Source organism: Carex rostrata, chromosome 9 (genome assembly GCF_964058835.1).
Source record: "Carex rostrata chromosome 9, lpCarRost1.2, whole genome shotgun sequence".
Classification (NCBI taxonomy): domain Eukaryota; kingdom Viridiplantae; phylum Streptophyta; class Magnoliopsida; order Poales; family Cyperaceae; genus Carex; species Carex rostrata.
In genome coordinates this window covers 546,313-570,337 of record NC_135926.1, presented here as the reverse complement: position 1 = coordinate 570,337, position 24,025 = coordinate 546,313, and the positions used below count along the sequence as shown (strand labels likewise).

Sequence of the window (24,025 nt, the reverse complement as noted above, 5' to 3'; positions counted from 1 at the left end):
GCTAATTCCTAGGATTTCGGCACACCATTGTTACTTCAATCCGTTTTTATTCTTATTTTGGTTGGATGTTGGTTTTCAGTTGTTGTAAGAGGATTTCTAATCCTATCACAGTGACTGGCGCTTTCGCGTATCAGCCACACTACTAATCAAACCTCCCCGTTAAGGCTTGACTTGAAAATTTCCATAATGGTCCCAATCCATTTTTTTTTTTACTTCAAACCTTAAGCAAATTTTCAATATGTGTGGCAAAAAATTAATAAAATTTTATATCAGGACTATTGAATTTGTTCCATTTTTTTTTAGTTAGAACTATTATATATTCTCGATCTTCTAAAAGATATTGCAAGTCCTCACTCTTTTTTGTTTCTCTGCGTCCTTTTATTATTAATTTATATGAACAAAAGAAATTCGCTGACTTAACCCTGCATGCATTTGTGGAACAAAGACTTGCATGTTACATATTCCTTCTCCGACATATTTTTTACACATAAAACATCAATAACAATCAAAATTAAAATATAAATGTTTAGTTTTTATATCTAACTAATATTTGAATATCATATATCCACATCCAATTTTTCTAATATAAAGAATATTAAATCTACACCGTTTTCACCCTTATTCTTATGTGATCATTAGAATGTGAGGGAACAAGGAATTAATATTTTAAGATATTTAATTTTGTCTTCGAAAAAGGTTGTTTCAAAATTGAAAGAACATAGTTGGTTAGAAAAAAAAGTCATAAGACGGTTTAATTGTTACTCAAAAGTAGAAAGTTCGATTATCTGTCACAATTTCACAATCTCTGGAAAAATTTTAAAAATAAAAAAATTAAAAGGAAGAATATCGATAAATAAAAAATACTGTAGTCAGCAAAGTTTGCATTTGACATAATTTTAAAATTGTGCGGTTAATTCGTCGTAATAGATATCATTTATAACTAATTCATATAAAAATTATCTTTTTTGCATAAGATAAATATTATACTTACTCTCTCAAGTGATAATCTCTTAAATATCCTAATTGTTTTACTTAACTTCTCACAAATACTAAACAAAATAAGTGTGCATCCACAGCAATTAAGTTCAAATTTTATAATAGCCATGGTACGTGTATTCTATAATAATTAAAGAGTGAGGCTATGGTACTATTCATAGCGTAGATCGGTCCATACTGGCCTTTTAAAATTCTAACAGTCAATTCAAATTTTTAACGTAATTTCCATATAAATATATACTTATAAATTAAATTTTATATTTTTAGAATTTTCTTACTATTTTCTAGATGTATAGAAACCTAGGTCATGTTTGGTTGTGGAGTAAAAGTTAAATCGGATTAAATTTCTTACTCCAAGCTAAACCAGAGTAAGTTAATCATGTTTGGTGGAGTAAGCTAAACCACCTCTCTAGATGGTGTAAGTTACTCCGGTTTAGCTCAAATCTTACTTCATCTTAAACCGCCTATGTTACTTCTCGTTTGGCTCCTTAAGCGTGGAGTAAGGAGTTTACTCCACCTCTTACTCCACAACCAAACATGGCCCTATTGTTTATGAATGGTCCATGACTTTCAGATCAATTGATTTTTTATCTATATAAAAAAATAGTAAAAATAATTTTAAAAAACATAAAATTTAGTGCTGAACTGTGTTGCGCCTAACAAAATTATTAAATATTAGAGAAGAGGAAAAGAGCATAGAGAAAAAAATATGACGCAAGTGATGAGCAAATAAATTTTTTTTTAGAATTTGATAGTGACTATTAAAATTGTATTACTAATGAACAGGCTTCTAAATAGCTAGCTATAGCGGCGCTATAGCTTTTCCGGACCATAAACGCTAAGCTATGAGATAAAATTGCGCTAACTCAGCTACGACCGCTATAGCTATAATAGCTGACCGCTATTACCGCTATATGAGACCCGCTATAGCTACCGCTATGCTACATGATTTTTTTTGCAATTTATATGGACTTCTGTACTTCTATTCTTATTTCTAATGCTACATGGTTTTCTACGATAAGTATACTAAACCAAACTATATGCTTCTATTTTTATTTGTGATTTATTTTATCATTCTATATCGAGAAATATTCAAATACTAATTATTCATTTTGATTACTCTTTTTATAGTATTCATTAGTAAAATTATTATCGTTCGTTTTAATTGAAAGCTGATTTTGATTATTATTATAATTATAAAATGTTTAAATATGTATATTGACTTTATTTACCTTATAAAATTAATTGCTCTTTGTCTATTGTAATATGTAATACTATGAAGTATAAACTATTAAATAATGTTACTTTTTAGATTTTTTTTTCATTCTTATTTGCGTAATTGATAAAAAGTATAAACTTAGATTAGTTGTCATTTAGTTGTTACATAAATTCTCTAATATTGATTATGTTGATAATTAGTAGAAATATATAATATAAAGTTTGAAAGGGAAAAATCGCTATGTGTGATAGCTTCCGCTATAGCTACGCTATTCGCAATAGCTTTTTTTTTTGGTCTCCCCGCTATGCCGCTATAATCGCTATTTAGAACCTTGCTAATGAATGCGCAAATAAAGTTTCTACACTATCAACATCAGAAATATTAGAGGTCATGAACTTAATATATGGTCGGTAGTGTCCGTATGTTGCACGGAAATATAATTATATTATATGAGAACAAAAAAATATCATACAAACTCAAAATAATATATTTTCATAAAAAAATTAGACTAAATAACAAAATAACAAATAATGTTTCTTAAATGACATCTATAGTCAATCTGAAATTTCGAATTGAATATCAGCTTTCCAATCAAATCATCAAATATTCTGATTCTATGCATCTTTTCTTTTGTTTTTTTATGTATATAATTCTAAATTTATTTAGACACACACTCTCTACATACAAATTGTATCATCTATATATGTTATTGGTCGTTATTTTCACCGATTCGATTTTTGAACAAAATCTCAGTTGTTTCATCAGGCTTAGAATTTGTACAATAAAAAATAATATAATATTTCAGAAAACTTTTATTTCTGACTAATTTTCGTCCTTTTGGAGATAAGGCTAGCGTAAAATCATGCAAAGGAATACAAAAACAAATTTTACGATCATTTGGGCTTTAAAACAAATAAGAAAGTAAGGCATATATAATTGGGACACAAAAATAAAGAGGCATTAATTTTAATCCTACTCCTAGAATAAATACGGAAGTAATTTTTTTCTGATAAAAGGAACTAATGCACAGTCGGGAAACTATTTTTATCCTATCGAACATAATTTCTTACATATTCTTATATATGTTTTTATGTCGACCGAACATGTTTTCAGTGACACATATCTCATTCCCGTGATATGCATAGTAGCATAGACTCACTCAAAAGTTATAATCGAAATAGCAACATGTATTTGTTTTTGTGGGCCGTAAAAAGTATATTGATGGGCCTCCTCTCCACTTTTCTGAGTCCGAGTCCCTCAGCCCTCAGGTACTGAGGCAGAATAATCTCAGTCAAATCTATCTCAATCCGGTTCCGGCCTAGATATATCACTTGAACCTCAAGTTGCTGTGGTGATACGGATTCCACTTTTCTAAACTTCTCTAATCACTTTTCAATTTTGTTAAACATGAACCTCACTGTTCCGACCAGTGTTTTAAAATACAGTTTTGTTCATGCATGTAAAAGGCACTGCATACTGCATATGCGACATGCGGTTGCATATGCGGATTTGTATGCAAAAGTACATATGCAGTTTTACTATGATTTATTAAAGAAATATAGATAAAATAAAATTAATTTATATCTAAAGACTTATTTAGTCTAGTGGTTTGTACTCTTTACTATATTATAAATATTATAGATTCTAATCTCCTCCAACGTAAAATAAATTTTAGATTTTTTTTCAAATCCGCATGGATCATATATGTGCATGTATATTCAAAACCGCATGAACTTGACTGCATGAAATTATATGTAGAAGACCACTGCATAAGCATATACGGTGCATGCGGACGCATTTTAAAACACTCGTTCCAACTCCCCAAAAGAGGGTTATTTAAACCTCCAAAAGCGTGAAAGGAAATTATCTTTTCAATTAACATAGTAAACGATCTGATGGTCTCCTTAAACCCGATAATAAGAAGCTTTCCCTAGCTGAAGCTATGCCTAACATTAGAGAACTAATTCCTTCTCTGGAATTGGTACCAATCCTTAGCACAGGACAAGACTACTTGGTTTGGAAGAGGAGCTCATCAGGTATCTACTCTGCAAAAAATGCCTATGACATGCTTCTTAAAGGGGGAAAGGTCAGGTGGGGTTTTGAAAAACTTTGGGCAGCAAAATGTCCAAGAACGACAAAAATTTTCGCTTACTTGCTTTTAAGAGGAAGAACATTGATGCAAGATGTTTTAAGAAAAAGAAGGATTCATTGTACTCTCGGGTACGTGTGTTATGTGTCAGAACTGTCCGATTGAATCTTCTTTACATCTGTTTTTTCTGTGTCCCTATGCTGTACATGTTTGGTACTTGGTCTCTTCTAAACTTGGTTTTCAACTATTCAGACCAGGTGGGACAGTTGAATCGATATGGTATAATTCATTAGCAGCTTACAAAAACAGTTCCAATGGAGATGAGATAACATGCATGGATTATATATGTGGTTTGTTTGTGTCGTATGGACCCTGTGGAAAGAGAGGAACGAACGTATATTTAGAGGTGGAATGAGACATCCATAAATACTGGTTGAAAGGATACTGACAGAAGGGAGGCTATGGTTGATGTTTTGCTGATTTTTTTTATCTCAATTACTTTGCTAACTTAGGGAGTTGTTTTTGGCTCTTAGCTTTTTAGTTTTTTTTTTTCTTTTTTAATTGTTTGTAGTGCGAGGATGAATGATGGAGAATAACAATTCCTTATTTTTTGTAATTTTTACTGATATTTGGTATAAATACAGACCTGGCAGCATCTGTCAGAAATTATCAAAAAAAAAAAAAAAGTCTGGTGGTGACCGGAAACGAACGAAAGGTGTTGCACTTATAATGCGGCCATTTTTATTAATATCCCTAAAAAAAAACTTAATTTAAAAAATGCCCCTGTGTGCAACTTTTTTTTAAATATGTCCTGACCGCCTGGACTTCGGGCGGCCCAAAAACCCTGTGAGGCGCCAGGCCCTGGGGCGCCCCATAAGGCAAGTGAGGCGCCAGCCCCCAGGGCGCCCCATGGTGTTTTTTTTTTTTTTTTTTTTTTTTTTTTATATAGATCTTAGTATTTTGATTTGAAGAATTTTGTGAAGAAAAACGGATTAATCTGGACCGCACATCTTAATGGGTAATTTGACTAATCTGGACCGTCGGTTAAAGGATTTTCATGCAATTGACTTCTCTGAAAATAAAATTCTCCGGGATAAACAGAGCGGTGCTTCGTAGCCTCAGACAACGCTCGCAGGGGGCTGCCGCCCCCCTGCCACCCCCCGCATACTCCTAGAATCAGGCCCACATACATAACATTAAGAACTTGGCATTTATTATGGTTTTTATAATATATGTATAATATATATATAATATATACATACACACATACATATACATATACATAAAAAATAAAATAAGTTTGAGGGATTAGAGATTGAGTGCGTATTTGCTCAGCCAAATGATAAAAAATAAAATAAAATAAGAAACCTTGCTGCTGCATATGTTCTCAGCCAGATGTGTTTCAGTACCTAGTTTTCTTGGGTTTAAGTTTCATTGAATTTGTTGTAAGAGCTGTACTACTTTACTGGTAATGCAACTGGGCTATTTGCCTTTTTCCCAAAAAAAATGTTGAATGTTGAAAGACTCAAATTGCTTTTCCAGGATAGCTGGTTTCTTGCCTTATTCTAATTAATTTTTGAATAAAAGGTGAAATTCAGGTGTCATTTATGTTTTCATTCAGTGTCAGGTTCTAAAGTATGAGGTATTTATCATTCCCACTGAGAAATATATATGTGTGATTGTTATCTAGCGCTGTCCGTAAAAAGCAGTCATAACGGTAGCTTTTTCATATGTATAGCTTAGCTGAGGAAGTGATAGTTTACCAAGAATACTATTTGTCCCTCGTATTTTATATGAGCTATAGCATCACTGGGCCCCTTGATAGAGTAAGATTATCTGCTAGCAGTATAATTACAAGAGTAATTATATTTGATAATCTGCTCAAGATCAAGAAAAGATTAAGTTTGCAAGGATGACACACATCTACCTTGAAACTAATCTGATAGCTATGAGACAAAAGAACTGACACAAGTAAATTGTTTACTGGATCGTGATTGAAGGATGTGTGTTTTGAAGGATCGTGATTGAAGGATATGTGTTGTTCATGATTTTATTACGAATATTATTATTCTTGTTCTTTGAGATTTATATGTTATATCTTTGGAAGTATTCAAGAAGATGCTTTTGGTCTTGAATCATAGAACTCCTAAGATGAGAAATATTTAATCACTAAATAAGTTCACAATCGTGGTAATTAAGGAGGAACATTAATTACCGAGGAAGATTGTCATGTAGATTAAAGTACATTGAAGTTCTATAAATGTTGATAAAGGATTATCATTTAATTACATGAATATATAAAATGTGTATTTTATATATTGAACATGACCTAAATGAATGGAACATTATATGGATTGTGTTTTGTGTCATTAATGTTTCCATTGTGTCTTTACAATCTTAGATATGAGATGTGTAGATTTTTCACATGAGAAGCATATAATGTGATTGCTATTTAAATATTATCTTATGATAGGAATAAAATAGCAGTTCGTTGTGTACAACTTGTGCGAGAGACATCTATATGTTAATATTATCATTGTCCCTCAATTTGAGTTATGATATTACTGGACCCCTTGGTAAAGTGGAATTATATCGCATGCAATATAACTGATGTAGTTATAATTATAATTCACTTGAGAGACCAAGAAAACGAATATAATGCAAAAATGACATGATCCTATTTTGCATATTATTCATAATATCATGTGACAAGGATAGACACAAAATTAGTGGATTGAGTAAATGATTACTATGTCGTTTTGATAACTATAATGTAATGATAGAACCTCTTATAGTCAATAATATAAATTTTTATATTATTGCCAAGATGACATAGATCCTCTATACAGTCACACCAACTGAAGAGAAACAATAAGTATTTTACATTTCATAATGATGTATAAAATAAAATACATGTAATGAAATGCTAAAATAAAATGTCATAAAAAGACATGTTTAGATCATAAATAAATTTATGAAGTTATGCAAATATTATTTGGTATAATGTTTGAATACATTATAAGAATAATATAAATATTGTATAATATAATAATATGAATAATATTATTTGTTCATAAATTAATTTATTGAACCAACCATAAGATGAGATTAAAGAGAGCATGAGATGGCTAAACAAGGCTAGTGGCATTTGTGTAATTGATTCAAACCTTATACAAAGGGTTGCCCTAACTTTTGCCTATTTAAGGGGGCTCATTTGGGAGAAAAATATGCTAATTTTCTGCCTATAACACTTGCCAAAATCAGCCCCTTTGAGCAGCCACGTTTTTCCCTTCCCTTTGGCCGAAACTTTGAAGGGAGGCTCTCATCTCTCATCTCTCATCTCTTCTTGCTAGGTGGTTGGATCTAAGCTCTAAACTTCACATCTATCTATCTAAGAGGTGTGCTAGTTTGTTGTTTAGGTTCAAGGTGAACCAAGAGGTGGAGAGGCGCTTCAATCGAAGAGGTTGTTTCCAAGAGATCTAGAAGGGAAATCGACTTCCCTCTAATCAAGAGATTTGACAATCGGAGAATCTGTGTAATTGGATGGTCATGATGTATACTGCCAGATGCCGCTCATGATTATAGAAGTTAATCGGAGAATCTTATTGTGATTGGGTCACACCATATAGGAGTTAATCGGAGAATCTTATTGTGATTGATTATAAATTGGTTATGATCAATAGTAAGATGGTTATAATTAATTATACTTGTTATAATTAATATATAAATGTCATACGGATGACAAAGCAAAAACAAAGGTTAATTTATAAACGTACACGTTACGTTGTATAAAAGTTAACCGGTTAATTTATAAATGTGCAGGACACGTTGTATAAGTTACCGAAATCAACAACCGCAAGAAATATAATTGTTCAGAATAATTATACGAATATTATTTGTATTCGGGCCGAGGATATTCGGGTCTTTTTAGATTCGTCCTTATCCGCATGACACGTCATCGATCCTATCCATATGTGCTCTGTTTTAATTCTTTGGTATGTGCGCTGCATTATTATAAATAAAAACAACAAAAATAATATAATGGTTGTTGGCTCTTGTTAATTGTAAAAATTATATCTGGTTCACTGAATCAGTGGTACATTTTTTCAATATTCAGTTAAAAAATATATTTCTTCAATATTTAGTTAAAAAATATATTTCTTCAATGAATTGTGCATAATTGATTTAACTTCTTATTTTTTTTTTTGGACTAAAGCAAAAGTGTATGTGTATGTGTATGTGTATGTGTATGTGTATGTGTATATATTATATGTATATGTATATGTATATGTATATGTATATGTCAAATTATAATTGTAGTATGGACTAAAGCAAAAGTGTATGAGTATGTGTATGTGTGTGTGTGTGTGTGTGTGTGTGTGTATGTGTGTATGTGTGTATGTGTGTATGTATATGTATGTGTGTATATGTATATGTATATGTATATGTATATGTGTATATGTGTATGTGTGTATGTGTGTATGTGTGTATGTGTATGTATGCGGGGGGTGGCAGGGGGGCGGCAGCCCCCTGCGAGCGTTGTCTGAGGCTACGAAGCACCGCTCTGTTTATCCCGGAGAATTTTATTTTCAGAGAAGTCAATTGCATGAAAATCCTTTAACCGACGGTCCAGATTAGTCAAATTACCCATTAAGATGTGCGGTCCAGATTAATCCGTTTTTCTTCACAAAATTCTTCAAATCAAAATACTAAGATCTATATAAAAAAAAAAAAAAAAAAAAAAAAAAACACCATGGGGCGCCCTGGGGGCTGGCGCCTCACTTGCCTTATGGGGCGCCCCAGGGCCTGGCGCCTCACAGGGTTTTTGGGCCGCCCGAAGTCCAGGCGGTCAGGGCATATTTAAAAAAAAGTTGCACACAGGGGCATTTTTAAAATTAAGTTTTTTTTTAGGGATATTAATAAAAATGGCCGCTTATAATGTGAAGGCTCGTAACAAGGATTTATGGATTATATATCTTTTTATTACTTATTATTATTTTGCAAGATGCTATATTTTTCTAGAATTATTTGTGCATTTTTATTCATCGATGAGTGACTAATTTTACTTGCTTAGGGATATAGTTTGTAAATTCAATATTTGATGCAATTTAATTAACTTTATTCGTTGCTTAATTTTTGTTGTGATTTAATTTATCTTTTATGCGCTTATTTTATATATATACTTTGAGTTGGAATACGTCAAAAATATCAACATAAATTATGTAAAAATTATGTAGGGTTAATTTTGTATGTGTCCTCAAATACTTCTTCAATATCTTATTTACCCCTGCACTATTTGTTATATTCAATAAAGCCTCGCTGCTGTTTCTGTGTAAGCCCTTGAACGTGGCTTAATCTCGATGCAGGCCGTCGATTTGGAGGAGCCCATGGCAGTGATGGCACGATCAGTCAATCTAAGGGTTTTAACTTTTAATGTTTGCACATGTAATATCATTATCTAGGGAATTAAAATATCTATAAAGGCAATTATGTACAACAATTATTTATTTATTTTTTGTGCTCACGTTCACGTGATAATCTACTGTGTACTGCACCTCTAATTTAAAATATTTTTTATATTGTGAAATAAGTTTTTTTGTTAATTGCGAAGTTTCATATGGCATCAATATATCGGTCAAATTGCAAATTTATTCAATGATAAAGTGCCTACAAGTTTATTCAAGCTACTAACAATTGTTAACTTAACGTCATTATGAAGTTTATTAATTCGAGCTTCTACAAGTTTATATATTTAAGTTGTTGGTAAAAGCATACAAACCTTTATAAGTAAAGACAAGGGTATAATTGGAAAAGATAGATTTTAATATCATTTAAATGTGACTAATTAATTTTATAGGATATATATAACAAAGAGAGTACAGGAGTAAGAAATTGAAGAAGCGTTGTATCCTGAGTTAAGAGGTATATTGAATATAAGAAAGAGTAAAGGGGTAAGAAATTGAAGAAGCGTTGAAGGATACAGAGAAAATTAACCCCTCCTTTGCTTTTTCCACGGTTCCTCCTCTCAACTCTGGAGAAACAAAAAATTAACCAAATTCTTTCCCCAAATTGCACCAAATTTCACTCAATGAGCTCCAGGGCTCTTTTTTTTCGATTGTTACACTTACTCATCCTCATTTTCAGCTTCGCGTTGTCTTCTCCTTCTTCTCTCTTGATACGAGGAGAGGCGGACCATGCAACGGTGGCACGGGAGACCTTCCAGGTGGATGGTGACGTGGCGTGGATAATGCAAATTTCAGACCTCCACCTCAGTAAGTATTACCCCGAGCGCGCTTCTGATCTGGCAACACTTCTAGCTCCGGCGCTCGGTGTCATCCGCCCGGCACTGTTGCTTATCACCGGAGATATCACTGGTAATTTGCATAGTTAAGAAATTCTGTACTTCTGCTATAGGTAGAAAAGTTGTATAAAGTCTGGTATAGGTTCAAATGCCTCTATTTTTTGTGCCTCCACGGCTCCACCGTGGCTACATTTTTTAAAACTTTAATAACTCAAAATTTAAAACTTAATCTATGTTATTTTCTCTATATGCTCATAAAAAATTATCACATTTCAATTTTTTTTCTATGTGAATCAATAAGTTGAAAAATCAACGTCTAAAAATTATCCAAGTTAGTATGTTTTTTACAAGCTCTTGATGACAACCAAAATAAAATTGAAATGCCATAATATTTTACACGTGCATAGATAAAATAATGAAGATCATATCCAACGGTTTTATTTTGTCTTTTAAGATTTAAATTTTGAATTATTAAGGTTTTCAAAATGGATTTAAATTTTGAATTATTAAGGTTTTCAAAATGGAGGCATGATGGAGGCACAAAAAATGGAGGCATTTGAACCCTCCTCTTTAACAAATTGCAAAATTTGGTATTATTAACTGGCTAATTAATGTAATTGATTGGAGTGGAAAAATCTCCTATAAATAAAGTAGCTCGGCCTACATTGTGGTGATTGAGATCAAATGACGTAGTTTCAGTAATATAACATTATTTGACTATTAACTTCTAGGTCAAATGCTAGTTCATTTACCGTAATTGTAAAATAATGGGTTGCAAAAGGCGGCCATAAAATTGGGCACCTAAATTGTCCCTTTCAAATAACATGTTGAATTCGTCATTTGTTATTTGTCTGTTAAAATTGAAGCCAAATTCATGCAAAGATGAAATCTCAGGTATTGAATCACAACATGCTATTTTCATCATGTGCTGCTCAGTAATTCATCTTTCTTTTTGAGAAGTTATTTTCTGCATGACATTTATTTATAAATATTTTAGGGCTGAATTTGCACTGATATTAAGCAAGTGCTGCAATTCAATCTATACAAACCTGAATTGATTGGTACCATGTGCCTACTTTACTCGAGTCTTAGTTATTCACCCCTTCTTTTTTCTGGGTATTTAGATGCTAAATCCAAGGCCCAGACAAGCTCGAGACAGGACGAGTCAGAATGGATTGCATATCGTAATGTTATGAATGAAGTTGTACTACAAAGTGGTATTGAAAGGGCCAGAATATTTGATATAAGAGGAAATCATGATAAATATGGTGTTCCTTATGTTAGCCATGAGCTTGATTTTTTCTCCAAGTATAGTGTCAATGCAGAGCTTAACAGGACAGCTGACATATACAGCATCTCTCTCGTAGTATGCTCTCTGTTTTTTTTTAAAAAAAAAAAACTGGCAGCAGCTGCCAGTTGTATATTAAGTGTAAAACAACATCCTTACATCATTGTTTAGGCAGATTGCATTTGCCCTATTCAACTACATTCCTATTACAGTAAATAGGAAAGAATATAACTTGGACAAAAAACAACTATGCAAAAACCCAACAACCAAATCGGTATAGAAATCCTAATTATATACTAGTATCCTAATAAGGATCAGGTACTAGGTTGTTTCTCATACCAGAGTTGCAATATTTCAACCAGTCTTCCATCATTCATTATCTGCTCAGCCACTGTTCTTGACAAAAATACCCTTCCTGAAAAGATCCTCTCATTTCGTCTTTTCCATATATGCTAGCACACACAAAAGAAAAAAACTTTCCACCTCTCTCTCTCTCTCTCTCTCTCTCTAGAATAGGTTACTTTTTCTGTTGGAAGTTGGACAGATTACTCGATCAATGCAATACCAAATTTCCACTTTCTCTGTGTGTTTTTGTGTGTGTGTCTGTGTGCACACACATGTGACTAACAATTTTCTTCAGTGTTTTGTAGACAAATCATACAAGATACCTTTTCCTTGGTATAGACGACTCTATGCAAATCGGGATTCGCCGTCCTGCCAACTTATTCGGACATCCAATTGACGAAACAGTTCAATTTATAAACTCTGATCTACAATTTGACGACAAGTACAAGAATTCTGCTGCAACAAAAATTGCTTTCGGCCACTTCCCCCTTTCCTTCACTGCTTCAACCCCCAAAGGGGAAACTTACCAAATTGTATTTGCCAACAATTCTTTTTCGACATATATTTGTGGTCACCTCCATGCGAAGATGAGCAGTAAATTATGGTGGCTTCATAAGATAACAATTGATGGAATTGAAGAGAAAAAGCTATTGAGAAGTTTCTGGGAGTGGGAATTGGGGGATTGGAAGGAGAATAGGTTTGCTCGCATTCTCTCAATTGACAAAGGGGCAGTCTCTTTTACGGATTTCAGGCTTTCAAATTACAAATCAGGGTTTGACACCAGAGTCTTAATCACATACCCAACTGACTCAAGAAGCATGAATCTAGAAGAATCAGGTGGTGCATTGATCAGAAATGACATAAATGCCCTCATTTTCTCTTCACAAGGTGTTTTGAACGTGACTGCTAGGGTTTTTGACTCTTCTCGTGAATTTAAAGTAGTTGAGGAGATACCATTGCTATCTAAATCGGGTCACAACCTATACCAGTACCAATATCCATTATTTCATGCCAAATGGAATGCAGAGAGTTACACGAGTGACAATCCGACTCGCTATTGGGTACAAGTTTTTGTCAGCAATTCTGATGGCAGGGAGATTTCTAGTGAGAGAAGACCGTTCTCAGTTGAAGGTAGAGGGGCTATTCAGTCATTTCACTTCTTCAAGTATCTTTTATTGGGAGTTCGATGGGAGGATGTCTATAGTTTCCTGCTATGGAGCAATTTGGGGTTTCTGATACTGCTACTAACCATCCCAAAGGTGATGTATCATTTTGTTCAGAGAAGTGTAACTTACCGCAGTAGGTACCATCCCTTTATTTCATACCTTATTGAAGGTTCAAGGAATAAATTCATTTGGTTTTCCATGGTAACTTACCTCTTATGGTTGATATATATGCCCTGGTTATGGGGCTATGCTATGTCTGAGAACGGGGAAATTACTCCAATGTACCTATCTGGATGGAGAATAAAAAATGGGAAGAGCTTATTGGAATATGGTGGAATTGGGAAAGTAGATGTTATGGTTATAACCTTGCCTTTTTTGTATTGTGTGGTAGCTCCAATGATGCTTCTTATACATGGCTTCTTTGCCCAGCAAGGTAGGGTTTGCTTGTATGAGAGAGAGAGATGTAGCCCTTGTTCAATGAAATGGGGTAGAAAGACACTTTTGGCGGCCTCTGGACTTGTTTGTGTGATGCATTTTAAGGTCTTTCTCTCTCTCTCTCTTATTTTTTGAAATGCAACTGGGCAGTGGCTGGCAGTCAACGAGTATCAATTGTGTGTGTGTGTGTGTCCGGATGTGTGTGGTAAACCCGATTTATACCGTTTACCCTCTTAGTGCAAATCTGCCTCACATGAGATGTTAGTATCTGTTTCAACAAATGAGCCTTTTGGAGTACCCAAAATTGTGCAGCTGTAACAATAGCAAAACTGACGGTCAACAAGTATCAATTGTTAATGCAGTTGTTGGTCTAGAGTCATTTGAAGTAGGAAACAAAGATCCTCATCAGTTGTCATAATTTGAATTTTTCTAATTTACGTTCTTTTCTGCAAACATTCTCTGAAATTATTTCCAATTTCTTCAACAGATCTGCTTAAATTTGATGCTGGCTTATGGATTTGAACCTGTTGCCATGTCACTGGCCCTCCCATGGGGCCCCCCTTTGTTATTTATTGTATCCATTTATAATACTATGATCCTGTAAATTTAAACCCATTAAATTCGATTTCTCCAGTTGTAGCTTAGTTTGTTCTTGGCTCTCCATGGTGCGTGTAGGGTAGAACTAGGGCGTCGTGAAGCTCACCATGACCCCAAAAATTTATTGGAATGATTTTAAATGAGGAATCCAAATTGTTGTAATTTATACTTCACAAGTGATAAATTTTTGCATGTCAAATTTAGAAAATTTTGAATTAATTTTAGCATTAAATCAAGCTGTCAAAAGAAAAAAGGTTTATAGGTTAATTTTAATATGTTTATTTTTATTAAATTAATTTGGAAAAATAATAATTTGATATGTAAATATATTATTCATAAAGTAGATCGGTTGTAACAATTTGGATTCATTATTTTAAGTTAATTCGACATCAAAATCGTGCATTTGTTTGTGATCTTTCTAACATATTAATTTCAGTTCAATTGTATTTGATATGAAAATCTTTGGCCGAAATACCAACAAGTGTCAAGACTATCGAGATGAATTTTGGTCTAGGAACATTCTCTTTCAATTAATTATCTGACCATGATGAGTATTAGAGTTTGATATATTCACAAAGACAATGTTATTCGTGAAAAAAATTTACATACTTGAAAAGTTGAAATCTAAAAAGAACAATTATTTGTGAATATTAAATAGTTAAGTAATTTGATCTCAAATTTTCACTCAAAAAATAATATATATATTTCTCTGACCATAATGCAATCAGATTCTGCACACTAGCTCTAAACATCAAATTTGTACATATATATTTATGAGCTTTCTAAGAGATTTTAGTCCCATCTCAATCCGGTCTGATATGGCGAAGTTATGACCAAGATATCAACCAGTGTCAATGTTATCTAGAATATACCTGCTTAGAGTTCTTTCATTTCACAAATTATAGATCATGAATGGTGTAAACGGATACGGATAATCCGCTCTGTATTCGGAGATTATTCGAATTTGGATTAAACGCATACGAATAATTGTGGATATTGATATTTTTTGCACATAGTGAAATAATGACGGATACAGATAATTTCATGAAGGTGAATATCCATATCCGAATCTGCAAGACAATTTTTTTAATTTTCAAATAATAGTTCCAACACTAATGCTAAAAATTAATTCTCCTGCTATAGAAGCAAGGTTGGAAATCTTTGATTCTCAAAATTGTCATCTACCACTGCACTAGATATCCTTTGTTATTAGAATATATAACTATTGGTATAATATAAGTGTTGAATTCGATAAACTAAAATATAAAAATAACAAGAACACGGTGATTACTTCACAAATTTAGTTATACAATCTACTAAATATATATTCTTTATATATAAATTTTAAAAATTACATAGATTTTGGACAGCTATTTATATAATCTCAACAAATTAGAATCGTACTATTGTCGTGACTCTACTGTTTGGATTTATTTTTTCTAAAAATCTTATTTTTCTTTGTGCGCTGCGACAATATTTTAGCATTTAGAGAAATAAAATTTAGCGGACGATTCGTAATATGGGTAATTATAATATCTCTCATCTATTCATCTCTCATTTCATCTCCCAACTAACTTTCTATTTTAACTATAATTATAACTACTATTTCTAACAACCTTTATTTCTTGAATAATTATAACAAACCCCCCACTCCCATCCCCCCATTTTCCCCGCACTCTCTTTCTTCCTTAACTGCCATATATCCCCCCACTAATTTCTCTAAAAGTTTCCTTTTATCCCCCCACTAATTTCCCTAAAAGTTTCCTTTTATCCCCCCCCACTAATTATAAGAACCCCCCACTCCCATCCCCGCATTAATTATGCATTCCTCTAATAACAATTTCCGCGTTAATTATTGCTTTAAAAATAATCTGCGCATTAATTATACTGTTATCTAATAACAATCACTGTTAATAAATGCTTATCTGTTAATTGATGTTCAAAAAAGTATTTATCATTATTTCTGAGAAGTATTTACCCTTGTAACATAGAGTATTTATCATTATGTCTGAAAGTATTTATCATTGATGTTTTACCGTAAGTTGCAATTACGTCTGAGAAGTATTTATCTATGCAATACAAAGTATTTATCCATGTAACATAAAGTATTTATCATTATGCATGAGAGTATTTATCATTGATGTTTTACTGAAAGTTGCAAGTATGCCTAAGAAATATTTATCCATGTAACATAAAGTATTTATCCATATAATGTTAAGTATTTACCCATGTAACATAAAGTATTTATCATTATGTCTCAAAGTATTTATCATTGGGTGAGAGGATTGTTTATTTAATGGTCTCCAGTTGTGCGGGGACGATTCAAAAAAAAAAAAAGAAATTGTGTGCGGGAGCAATTAATGGATTGATTTATTCTTTCATAAATAGAGATCATTGCATAGGGTTTAATACCTGATAAATTCAAGTTAAATACTTTGATGCTTCAAGTTAAATACTAACAGTTTTTTAAACGTTCATTAATGATTGAGCGGTCCCCCCATGTTTAATGGTTCCCAGTTGTGCGGGGACAATTCAAAAAAAAAGGAAATTTTGTGCGGGGACAATTAATGGATTGATTTATTCTTTCATAAATAGAGATCATTGCATAGGGTTTAATACCTGACAAATTCAAGGTAAATACTTTGAGAAAAGGTTTCTGTCCACTGGGTTTTGTCCACCATTTGTCCACAACCTTATCCACTTCTATCTGTCTTTTTACAGTATACAAGATTCAATTGAAAATTTATAGTATTATTTGAAAATTTTACAGTATACGAGATTCAATTTTACAGTATATATTTTACAGTATGCAAGATTCAATTGAAAATTCTACTGTATACAAGATTTAATTTTTACAGTATACAAGATTCAATTGAAAATTCTACTGTATACAAGATTCAATTTTACAGTTCTGTTGATTCAATTTTATAGTATACAAGATTCAATTGTAAATTTTACTGTGTAGAAGATTCAATTTTACAGTATACAAGATTCAATTAAAAATTTTACTGTATACAAGATTCAATTTTACAGTATACAAGATTCAACCCAGTGCGGACGCTAATAATTAACTCTAACTGCCAATAATCGCTAATAACTAACTTTAACTGCTAATAACTTCCTATAACTGTAATTTCCGAAAGTACAGTTTGAAAGTACATTTATTTTGTCCTGTTGTGCAAGTTGCAATCTTTTTCTAACTATCATGGGACCACTTCAAATAGTTGCTGGATGTTTTGTGATTAACTGATATATTTTATGTGATATATTGTATAATTATATAGCATGTAGAAGTAATTTTACAGTATTCGCGTAAGTCAAAGCTGTGGACAATTAGACGCTTCCAAATACTTTAATGCTTCAAGTTAAATACCCGCAGTTTTTTAAACGCTCATTAATGATTGAGCGGTTCCCCCATGTTTTTTTTGGCAGTATATGCGGGGATAAACCTGCGGGGATTGTTATCACTGTCCTTATTTCTTTCATCTTTCTCCCTTTCTCTTCCACCTCTATTTTCCTCTTTCACCTCCATCTTCTTCACCCACCTCCGCCTCTCACCTCCCTCTCTCACCTTCACCTCACCTCACCTTTGCCTCTATCTCCCTCTCCCACCTCCGCATCCCACCTCCTCCTCCACCTCTGTTTTTCCATTGATAAGCTCTCATCCCTCTCCCACCTCGAAATGATAAATACAATAAGCTCTCTCCCTCTTACACTTTCACCTCGGTTTTTTCCCTCTATGCTTGCTGCTCCTGCTCTAGCGAACGTTCTGCCGGAGATCATCCGTCACTCCATCCTAATCAAGCACGCCTCTGCCAGGAATGAATACTTCAACGTGTATGATGAATACTTCAATGTGTTTGAATGAATACTAGAGCACGTCTCTACCGGGTCAGATCCGTCACTGTCGATCGTATCAAAATAATTTTGTATATGTATATGCAATTAATCTTTTTCATGTTTATGTTCCTCTTCCTCATGAAGTAGCGAGTTTTGCAAAGAACAAAACTTTATTAATGGTGAATTAGGCCACTGCGTATTAAATAAATGACATAAAAACAAATTTTGAAAAAAAATAGAGATATATGAATGAATACTTCAATGTGTATAAATGAATACTTAATATCTTATGTATGAATACTTGCGTGACAAGATATTAATACTTGTGCAATAGACAACTCGAAAATATGTCATCATTGATCTCATTTGAAAGATAAAATTGTGTAGAAAACGTTCGTGGTTTTAGATTTGCAAAAATTTTCCCAGATTGTCAGAAATATTGGTTAGATTGAACGGAGAAAAAAAAACTCACCTCTAAAAACATATAAAAAATGGATGAGTGATGTATCCAGTTTTTATATTTACACTTACACGATGAGGATTAATACTTTCTCGATAAGAGATGAATACTTGTGCAATGGACAACTCGAAAGTATGTCATCACGGATCTCATTTGAAAGATAAAATTGTGTAGAAAACGTTCGTGGTTTTAGATTTGCAAAATTCCTCATAGATCGTCAGAAATATTGGTTATATTGAACGGAGAAAAAAACCACATCTAAAAACGTGTAAAAGATGAATGAGTGATGTGTTCAGTTTCTATATTTACACTTGCACGACGAGGATGAATACTTTCTCGATAATGATGAATACTTGTACAACGGACAACTCAAAAGTATATCATTATGGATCTCATTTTAAAGATAAAATTATGTCAAAAACATTCGTGATTTTAGATTTGTAAAATTTCTCACCGATCGTCAGAAATATTGATTAGATTGAACGAAGAAAAACAAATCTCACCTCTAAAAACGTGTCCAATTTTTTTTTTTTAAATACTTGATATATTAGGTATGAATACTTGTTGTGTTATAGATGAATACTTGATGCATTATAGATGAATACTTGCGCGCGCCAGTTGTAAAATCTTTCAAATATTATGTGGTCCCCAAATAGTAAGTAGTCCCCCTAGGTAGTTAGTAGTTATTGAAGTAGTTTATGACTGGGGAATCAAATGAGGAATTGTTACGGGGATAGCTAGATGCTCCCTATTCTTAAATGCTACAAATATATTATCGCAACTCTACTATTTCTATTTTTCTTATTGAGGATTGGTAAATTTTATTGTCTACATATACGAGAGTTTAGTTTATCTTACGTTATAATTAAGCTTCCGCTGCTCCATCTAAGACTATATATTCATTTACAATTTTAAATTACCTTATTGAGATTTGTTTATATTTAGACACTCCATCGAACTTTGAATTCAATTGACATTATTTTGTGGTATGTTTTACATTCTTCTATAGTTAGATGACTTACAATTATTTATTATTGGTACGTGTATAGTTAGATGACTTACAATTACATATTTTGCGGTCATTTTTTATTTATACTCTAAAAAAAAGTTAATTTTAAAACTGTCCTCATGTTTGATTTTTTTTTTTTTTTAAGATGCTCCGACCGCCAGGTTCACAGACGGCCCATTCTCCATAGCAGACCGCCTGGCCCATGGGCGGTCCTCTAGGGACCAACCCCACCCCCCCCCCCTCCCCCACCCCCACCCCCAAACCAACGGGCGGTCCTCTATTTTTTTTTTATAGAGATCTGATCTTAATATTTTCATTTGTGAAGTTTTTGTTTAAGGTGTATGCCAAAAAAAATAAGACATTTGATATATTTATGAGTGAGGTGTCATAACTCTTTATAACTTTGATTTGATTTGTCAGTTGGATATCACAAGTCTAAAGATAACACAAATTAATAATTTGACCTTGATTCTTAATAATATATTTTTATTCAAATATACACAAGGAAATATGGTTAGATTGCATCAATGATGTCAGCTTTTTTTTTTAGAGAGCGAGAGAGAGAATAATTGAATTATTTGATTATTGTCAACATATACCATTTGCTCGGAGATAGGCAAACGAACACAATAAATAGTAAATGTATTTTAAAATAATTATATGGATAATTCTTGAATAATTACTTAGGCTTTTGACTAAACAAAATACCAATTGTTGTATGCCTACCGTTGAACGAAAACTTAAACTGCATTTTTAAAGCACTAAACGACGTTTTTTTGAAATTCTGATGTTTTAGATACTCGGGGGTTCCTCACGGGGCAATATTCGGATCCGTCTCGTCCCCCCCCCCATTTCTGAAAAGTGGTCATACGCGCAAATCCAACTTTCCTAGCCAAAGTTATGACTGTTTAAAGTTTTTTCGAAAGCTTAACTTTGGAAATTCATAACTAACTGCAGAAAAATTCAAATAAATTGAAATTTGTGTCAATTATGTGTATTTTTTAATGCTCTACATGTTGGTATAATCACTTTTGTAGTTTGGTCACTTTATCAGTTCAAACTTGCTGATTTAATAGCAAAGGTCAAATTTGATGTTTTTAGTGCATTGCACTACACCAGTGGATTTTGCTTAGTACTTGGCTGCTGAGTTTGGACTTGGTACCATAACAGAGGTCAGTCTAGGATGCTTTGTATATGGACAAAGATCTAATTTGGGGTTTGAACATATTTTAGTAGATCTAAACTACTGTTTTAGTAAAAAAAAATAAAAAGATGAAGATCAACAAGCTGTCAGAGCTTGGAAATTTTTGAATCAAGGCCTTAATCAAATCAAATCAAATCAAATCAAACCAAGTCCTTAATTAGTGTTATCTTTAGACTTATGATATTCAACTGACAAATCAAATCAAAGTTATAAAGAGTTATAACATCACTCATAAATATATCAAATGTCTTATTTTTTTGGCATACACCTTAAACAAAAAAACTAAAACTTCACAAATGAAAATATTAAGATCAGATCTCTAAAAAAACAAAATAGCGGACCGCCCGTGGGGGGCAGGGGGACGGTTTGGTCCCTAGAGGACCGCCCATGGACCAGGCAGTCCGCTATGGAGAATGGGCCGCCCGTGGACCTAACGGTCAAAGCATTTTAAAAAAACAAACAAACATGAGGGCAATTTTAAAATTAACTCTTTTTAGGATATTAATAACAATGGCCGCATATTACAAGGGGATAAAAATATCTCATACAAAATAACATACTTTTATAAAAAAAAAAATTAGGCTAAATAATAAATAATATTTTTTAAATGACATATACACATAAATAATATTTTTAAACAATATATTAAATAATATATTAAATGAGATATTTTCATTTTAAAATCTAAAAAAATGACATATTAAATAACAAATAACATTGTTTAAATGATATAAAAAATAAAAAAGAAATAAAGACATGACTAATCAATTAAAAAAAATAGAAAGAAATCATGACCACTAAAAAGATGATATGATTTGTATTTGAAGGGTATGTGTCTAAATAAATTTAGACTTCCACATGTAAACAAATATAAAAGAGATACATAGAATCAGAATATTTGATCGGAAAGCTGATATTTAATCCAAAATTTCATCTTAGTCATTGATGGATCAAGACATCTAGATGATTAATATAAGAGTGGAGATACATAATAATATAGATCAAGAAAAGGGGAATAAAAAATGTAGAGTAATCACTGTCTTCTTATATTTTAGTTTTCTAATTTAACGCTTGTATTATACATAACTATTATAACAATAAAGGATAGTGTAGTTGAATTGAAGTCTCGCTTCTAGCAGGAGAATTAATTTTGGATATTTGTGTTGGAGGATCCATATCGTCCCAGATGCCTGACTCAACACAATTGAAACAGACGACCTAGATTTACTCTCAGCCGGTGCTTTGATAGGGGGCCAATATTATTTGTGATGGCGCAGGGACAAGGGGGAAATATTATTTGTGCTTTGAGATTCGTGCCAAGTTAAAGGGCGAATACTGGACCGTCTGTTTCAGTTGTATTCAGTCAGGTAACTTGAGGGGATGTGAATTCGGTGTTAGAGCCCTCATTTGAAAATAAAGGCTTGTTCAGCATAAAGGAATTGTGGTGAAATAAAGAAAGAAAATGAAATTATGATGGAATAATAGCCGAATGTGAGTGAAATTGAATGGAATAGAGAAAAAAAATGAAATTATGATGGATGTATGCAGTCAAACTCTTCTCTTTTACATTTTAGCCCCTCTCTATTCTATGGTAGAAGTGGAATTGAGGAAGAGTGATTTTTTCACATGTAAGAATTAACTCAATTTCACTCTTCCACTATTCCAAATGTGTCGAACATAATTAGAATTGTATGTAATAGAAGTATTTTTCTCTTTTTCACTCTTCCACTATTCCATGTATTTGCCGAACGGGCCCTAAAAGAAATTTGTCTAAGCCCGGGTTCAAAGGCTTTCTGTGTGAGGCGAGCATACTAATCAACTACACAACCCATAATTGCTTGTTCCTTTCTCATGTTTATAAAATGGAAGCATCTAATTGTCTATAACTAGTTGTCCACAATTTATCCATAGAAAAATTGTCATTTGACTTACGCAAATACTGTAAAACTCTTCATTTATTATGTATATTTAGACAATGTATCGCATAAAATATATCAATTAATAAAATATCAATAAGTTGGTATTCAAAGTGGTCCCAAGTTTATTATTAACAGTTTGCAACTTGCACAACAGGACAAAAAAATGTAATTTCAGAGAGACCACTTGCTGTACTTTTGAAAATTGCAGTTATTGGAAGTTATTGGCAATTAGTGTTAGGTATTAGCAATTATTTCGAAAAACACGTGATAAAAAGGCAAAATTAAATATATTTTTTGAATTTTTTTTCTTTATTTAATCAACACACAAAAAAAAATCTAAATAGTGAATATTGTAAAATTGTCCCCTTTAAACTATAAAAATAAAATGTACAAGTTATAAAATTACAATCATACAAAATTAACATATGAAAACTATAAAACAAAATATATAAACTGTTACACTTAGGGGCACCTCTAATTGCTCAAAAACTGAAATTAAATTGCAATTGAAAGTAAAGAGATGAGTTTAGAGAAATTTGACACGCGGGGTGATAACGGAGTTCGGCAAAACAAAGGCCTACGTCTCCGGGGCTTCGCAACCTTGTGAGGTGCGCCTTCCTATTACCCAATACGAAAGGATTACAACTTATGAACCGTTGAGCCCTTACACACCAAGCGGGAAGTCAAACGGCCAACTCAAAGAGATGAGAACAAGGTCTCGATTGTCTAGGAACACAAGAGAAACACTCAATAGATCACTCTAACCTAATCTATAACAAGATTAGTGAAGTAGGTTTGAGGTTGCTTGAGGGATTTTGAAGTTTTAAGCTCTCACAACAATGGAGTATGCTAAGCTCTCAGAAAATCGCTTTTAGAATAATTAGGGTCGGCTGAGATGATTCTGAAAGTGATCCCTTCAGTCTATTTATAGTGGCAGCTCAAAAATGAGCTGTTTGACATAAAACGTTACCAACGTTTTGTTCAAATGCGATTTAGGGTTTTAATTCTCTGACAGCTTAGTAAAACGTTACCAATGTTTTATAAAACGTTACAACGTTTTAACCTGTAAAAACTTGATCAAAATAGAAGTTATTTGAAGCTTAAATATTCCTGAAACGTTACAACGTTTTTAGAAACGTTACAACGTTTTTAGAAAC

At 32.7% G+C, this 24,025-nt stretch overlaps 1 protein-coding gene across 1 annotated transcript; it reads left to right on the top strand.

The window, feature by feature from the left end:
- Window positions 1-10,285: 10,285 nt before the first annotated feature.
- On the top strand, window positions 10,286-14,483 carry LOC144559684 (putative metallophosphoesterase At3g03305). The gene is made up of 4 exons (XM_078308785.1): window positions 10,286-10,678; window positions 11,730-11,971; window positions 12,544-13,944; window positions 14,327-14,483. The coding sequence occupies exons 1-4, from the start codon at window positions 10,393-10,395 to the stop codon at window positions 14,441-14,443; spliced, it is 2,046 nt and encodes a 681-aa protein (XP_078164911.1). The 5' UTR covers window positions 10,286-10,392; the 3' UTR covers window positions 14,444-14,483.
- Window positions 14,484-24,025: the final 9,542 nt, after the last annotated feature.

What these genes read in the sequence shown, in the direction of transcription:
- LOC144559684 (XM_078308785.1), top strand. Translation starts at nt 10,393, where the DNA reads ATGAGCTCCAGGGCTCTTTTTTTTCGATTGTTACACTTACTCATCCTC. An exon ending in TATCACCGGAGATATCACTG is followed by an intron (nt 10,679 to 11,729) that starts GTAATTTGCATA and finishes CTGGGTATTTAG; the next exon opens with ATGCTAAATCCAAGGCCCAG. An exon ending in TTTGTGTGATGCATTTTAAG is followed by an intron (nt 13,945 to 14,326) that starts GTCTTTCTCTCT and finishes TTTCTTCAACAG; the next exon opens with ATCTGCTTAAATTTGATGCT.